The 5,863-nt window shown below is 23.7% G+C and overlaps 1 protein-coding gene across 1 annotated transcript in view; it reads right to left on the bottom strand.

Annotated features, from left to right (window-relative positions):
• Positions 1-582: 582 nt before the first annotated feature.
• LOC117171354 overlaps positions 583-5,863 on the bottom strand; it is an 18,056-nt gene continuing 12,775 nt past the window's right edge. Inside the window, exon 5 of the mRNA XM_033358597.1 lies at positions 583-1,192. Within this exon, the coding sequence (XP_033214488.1) occupies positions 1,032-1,192 (161 nt within the window). The 3' untranslated portion in view covers positions 583-1,031. The remainder of the gene's footprint in view (positions 1,193-5,863) is intronic.

The following is a 5,863-nucleotide window of genomic DNA, read 5'->3' as shown; positions in this document are numbered from 1 at the left end:
TTGAATACAAATTTAAAGCTTTTTAAGAATTTAAAAAAGTTTCAAGATAATTAAAATTGTGTCTTAAAATTCCTGAGAACATTTTAATGTTTTGAGAAAAAAAAAATTATTTTAAGAAAATATTTCAAAATAAATTTTGATATATAAAAACCAATAACTGTACAATTATTAATGTGTAAGGAATAAAAATAATTTAACTTTGAATTTAAAAAGTTTAAAATTATATAATTTTTAAAATGTAATTTTTTTATTCATTCTTTAATTTAGAACATTGAAAATGATAGCGTGGGTTTATATATTTTTAAATCTTTGAATGCTACAATTTATCAAACTTAAAAATATTAATTTTGCAGTTAGACGACATTCAATTTCAAATGGTTAAAAGATTCAAATTGTTTCAATAGTTCAAATCTTTAAATTTGAATAATCGTGAAAAAATGTTGTAAAGCGGGAAAATAATACGAAATGACAGGACGTTTTTCCTTGATTAAAACAACCACCCTGAAATTATTAAATTCACCACTAGTTTATAAAATAATACTTTTATAGCAATAAAATATGTAACTTATTTACATTAATTCTCGATGACTTATATCTCTACTTAAATCTAAAAGATCTTTTTTTAAGAAATTACAGTTTCTTTATACTAAGGAAAGTTTTGAGAAACTTAATAACAATCTTTTGGGAATAATTTCGAAAAATTTTCTTCGTCACTCTCGAGTATTTCTTGTGTTTGAAAAAATATTGATAAGAATTGAAGTACTAAACTATTACATATAATATTTCTTTTTTTGGCAATGAAACCTCAAGTTTTGCAATCTCAAATAGTTCCTCAAGTCTTAAAAAACGTAATAAGAAAATTTAAATTAAAGTCTTGAAAGTTTGAACAGATGTCAAGGGCAATTAACTGAAACGGCACATTACGGTTGACATCTAATGGAAATCACAGTGCTTTTGATCGATTTTCGATAAAAAAAAAGGCAATTTGGTAAAATTGAAGAGAATTTTACAGCCTTACTTCTTATCGAAATCTAATCATAAGGAGAGAATTGACTTAAAGTAAAAGTTTGAGCATGTCCGTGATAATCGAGGGGAGATGTAGATGCATTTGCTAGGACCGATACCTGAATTGCAATCCAATCTGTTACAAAGCCTGAAGGAGCGCCTACGGCAATAAACTTCACACGATCTCCTGAAAAAAGCAATTAAAAATCAGACCCAATATTTGAAATGCAAAGAAATTGAGGTGAATTTTTTAGAAAGTTCTGTTTATTTGTTTATAAAAATTTGTTTAGTTCAGACTTTAACCATACCTCTGTCAATAATAAAATAAGGAGGAAAGATAAATTTGTGCAGGTTGCATTGAACAATGATAATGTAGAATTTCACCTTTCCCAGTCATTTTATAATCTGTTCAACTCTGTTATCATCAGAGAACATTCAGATTTTAAATTCATGTTCTAGTGTAGTTTTTAAATTCCCGAGAATTTAAGTTCAGGTTATATAACCGAGAATATGACAGAATTTAGGAGAATTTAGAAGAATTTATGATTTTTGACTCTATTTTTATTGTTCAGATTATATAAATGGTTGAATATAAATTATTTTATAGCTCAGACATATTCAGGAATTTAAAACCACTCCCGGAAATCTTGAACGCGTGACATTTTCAAAATTCTCTAATTTGTCTTTGACTAATTTTTCATTTCAAATTATTAATATTCAAATACCAGCATTTTTCTTTTCTAACATTTTTAAAATCAAATATTTTATAAGCGGATTGAAACAGTATTTCATAAACAAATTAAGAATTTTCAAATGTAATAATTGATTTCAAACAAAAAAAATTTTCTTTTCTACTTTAAAAGATAGTTCTTTAACAAAATACTGGAATTTTCAAGAAGATAATTGAATTTTTAATATAACAGTTGAATATTCAACCTAAAAAGACAAATTCCCAACGAAAAAATGTTACAGTTTACATTTTAATAAAAAAAGAATTAAATTTATACAACAAAAGAAAAGAATTTTTAAAACCAAACAGACGAATTTCCAACAAATAAAGATTTTTCACTCAAAAAAATAAATAAAAATTTATATAAATTATTGAACTTTCAAACCAGAAGACAAATTTTCTTTACAAAAATTGAATGTTCAAACAAAAAAAAAATAACTGTTAAAAGAAATAATAATTTTCCACGAAACTGATGCATTTTTACGCAAAATAATCGAAATTTCAAACTTCAAAATTATTTTTTTTTACAAAAAAACGCGAATGTCTAACTAAAAAATATCAATCTTAAAACAATGGAAAAGTTACATTTTCTGTTACAAAAATGAATTAAAAAAAAAGTATTTTCCACTAAACATTTACATTTTCAACCAGACATAAGTCTTCAAATAATAAAAAAATTCACAATGTAGTTTAACTTTGACCCCAGTAGCTGAATTTTCAATAAAAAAATATTACTTTTCAACAAGAAATTTTCAACTTAACATATAAATCTTTACAAACAAAGTGACTTCTTAACAAAGCTATTCAACCAAACTCTTTAAACAAATTAGTTGAATTATCAAGCAAAGAAGAACGATTTTACAATCTTCGTGAAATTTTCAAACTCACTGCGAAAACTTTGCAATATTCGTCAAATCTTTAAAATATTGAAAGTCTTTTGAAATTATTGTAAAGTCATAGAAATCTTTAAAATCTTTGAAATTTGCTGAAATCTTTGGTAAAGTTTCTTGAAATCCTTGTGACACTCAAAAGTCGAATGAAAAAACCCCTCAAATTCAATTTTTAATTGCCTAGTTTGTAAAGTTTCAACATGAAATTTTAAAAGTACTTCATTAAAAAATTGTGGTTTATTAAGATTTTAAATTTTTAATAAAATTAGCGACTCCGTGAAACGGAAAATTCTCTCTCATGGCGAGAAAGTTATTCTGTATTTTTTCGATTAAAAAAATATTGCATATCGCTTAACTTGTTTTTATGACCAATATGCGACTTTCATGAGTTAATAATTTTTATTTGTTTACAATTTTTTTATTGTTCATAGAAAATAAACTTCAAAAAGTTATAACATTTCTTCTTAGTTTTTGGTGGGAAACAAATTTTATAGTGTGTCAAATAAAGAAATCATAAATCAATGTGAAATAAATGTGTGAAATTCTTTAAATATATGGAATATTTGAAACATTTTTTAAATATTTGAAACTTTTTGACATTATTGTGAAATAATTGCAATCTTCGCGAAATCTATAAAATCTTTATGGACATTTTTGTAAACTTTGCGAATTCATTAAAATATTTGAAATTTTGGTGAAATCTTTAAAATCTTTTTGTAATCTCTTGGGTCATTTGTGAAATCTTTCAAATCTTTTAAAATATTTGAAATCTATGAAATGTTTTGAGAATTGTGTTAAATATTTGAAATAATTATTCGGACATTTTTAAATTATTTGAAAAACCTTTAGAAATTATTGTGAAATCATTGAATTCTTCAAAATCTTTCTAAAACCTTTTCAAAAACTTTGTGAGATCTTTCGCGAAATCTTTTGAAATATTTATGAAATCTTTGAAATCTTTGCGAAATCTTTTTAATATTTTGAAAACTTTGTGAAATTATTAAAATCTTGAAAATCTTTGGAAATATTTGAAATTTTTTTAATATTCTTAAAACTCTGTGAAATATTTGAAATCTTCGGAAATGTCGAAATTATTGAAATATGTTCGAAGCCAGCAGAATATGTATTTGAAATTTTTGTGAAATCTTTCGAAATATTAGTGAGAACTAAAATATTTTGAAATCAATGTGAAATTTTAGTTAAATATGTTAAATATTTAAAACCTTTTGAAATTGTTGTGAAATTTTTGCAATTTTCGTAAAATCTTGAAAATCTTTGTGAAAATTTTTGAAATTAATGTGATTTCTTTGAAGTCTGCTGAAACGTTTATGAAATATTTTTAACTTTTTATATCTTTGTGATAATTAAAAAAAATGAAATAATTAAGAAATTTTTCAAATATTGAAATCTTTCAAAAATTTCTGAAATCTTTGAAATGTTCCTGAAATATTTTGAAATTATTCTGAAACCACCATTTGAAATATTAATGAAATCTGAAATCCTTGTGAAATCTTTTTAATATTTTGAAAACTTTGTGAAATTATTAAAATCCTACAAATCGTTTGAAATATTTCAAATATTTCAAATATTCTGAAAACTGTGAATTATTTGAAATCCTAGAAAATGTCTAAATTATTGAAATATTTGTGGGAACTAAAATCTTTTGAAATCAATGTGAAATTTTTATGAAATATTAAAAATATTTGAAATCTTTGTGAAATATTTAAAGTATTTGAAATATTTGTGAAAGTTTTTAAATATTTGCGATATCTTTATAATATTTAAAATCTTTTGAAAATTTTATAATTTTCGTGAATCCTTTAAGATCTATGTGAAAACTTTTGAAATCTTTGCAATCTTTTGAAATGAATGTGAATTTTATGAAGTCTGTTAAAATATTTATGAAATATTTAAAACTTTTGAAATCTTTGTTAAATTTTTTAAATATATGGAATATTTGAGACATTTTAAAAATATTGATGAACCTTCCATAAACTTTGTGAAATCATTACAATATTTGAAGTTTTCGTGAAATCTTTTGAAATTATTCTGAAATCATTTGAAATATTTACGAAATCTTTGAAATCCTTGTAAAATTATTAAAACCTTAAAAATCGTTTGAAATATTTGAAATCTTTCAAATATTCTAAAAACTATGTGAAATATTTGAAATCTTCTAAAATGCCTGAATTATTAAAATATTTGCGAAAACAACAATATGTATTTGAAATTTTTTTGAAATCTTTTGAAATATTTGTGAAAACTAAAATCTTTTGAAATCAATGTGAAATATTTGAAATTTTTTAAAATCCTTGTGAACTCTTTAAAGTATTTGAAATCTTTGCAAAATTTTTATTATATTTGAAATATTTGCGAAATATTTATAATCTTTCAAACCTTTTGAAATTGTTATGAAATTTTTGCAATTTTCTTGAAATCTTCAAAATCTTTGTGAAAACTTTTGAAATCTTTGCTTCTTTTGAAAACAGTGTGAATTCTTTGAAGCCTTTAAAATCTCTATGGAATATTTAAAACTTTTGAATTCTTTTGAATATTTGAATAATGAATTGAAAAAGTTATTCCGTACTTTTTCAACTAAAAAACTATTGCATGTCGCTTAGCTTGTTTTTAATTACCAATATGCGAGTTTCATAAGTTAATAATTTTTATTTGTTTACAGTTTTTATTTTTTCATAAAAAATAAACTTCTTCAAAAAGATATGAAATTTCTTCCTAATTTTTGGTGGTAAACAAATTTGATGGTGTTTTCAACATACCCAGAGCATCAATTTTGTGAACTTTAGTTTTAAATGTGACATAAGTCAAATTAAAAAAATTTTAATTCTTTTTAAGGGCATGTGACACAGCTAAATACCTATATTACCGACCTCACTTTATCAGTTCACTGAATCTTTTTTCGAACCTAAGAACTTTTTTTGCAAATAAAATATCGAGCTGAAACTTTGGAAAATGTATTAGAGTACAATAAAGTACGTTTAGGTACTGCATTTTGGTAGGAACTTCACTGAAAATTATTTTATCTTTTTTCTGAACCTCGACATTTTTTGAACGTTCGAACTTTTTTTATACATAAAATATCGGTCTCAAACTTTGAAAAATGCAAGAGCCGAAAGATATATATTTCAACTATCAATTCCATCGGCCTCAGCCGGTAACGTTGTACATGAAAATACGAACCCTGGCGACCACTAGACGAGGCTCTAGAGGATTCGTATTT

This window comes from Belonocnema kinseyi, chromosome 4, assembly GCF_010883055.1.
Source record: "Belonocnema kinseyi isolate 2016_QV_RU_SX_M_011 chromosome 4, B_treatae_v1, whole genome shotgun sequence".
NCBI classification, from domain to species: domain Eukaryota; kingdom Metazoa; phylum Arthropoda; class Insecta; order Hymenoptera; family Cynipidae; genus Belonocnema; species Belonocnema kinseyi.
This window is presented reverse-complemented; position numbering and strand designations above follow the sequence as displayed.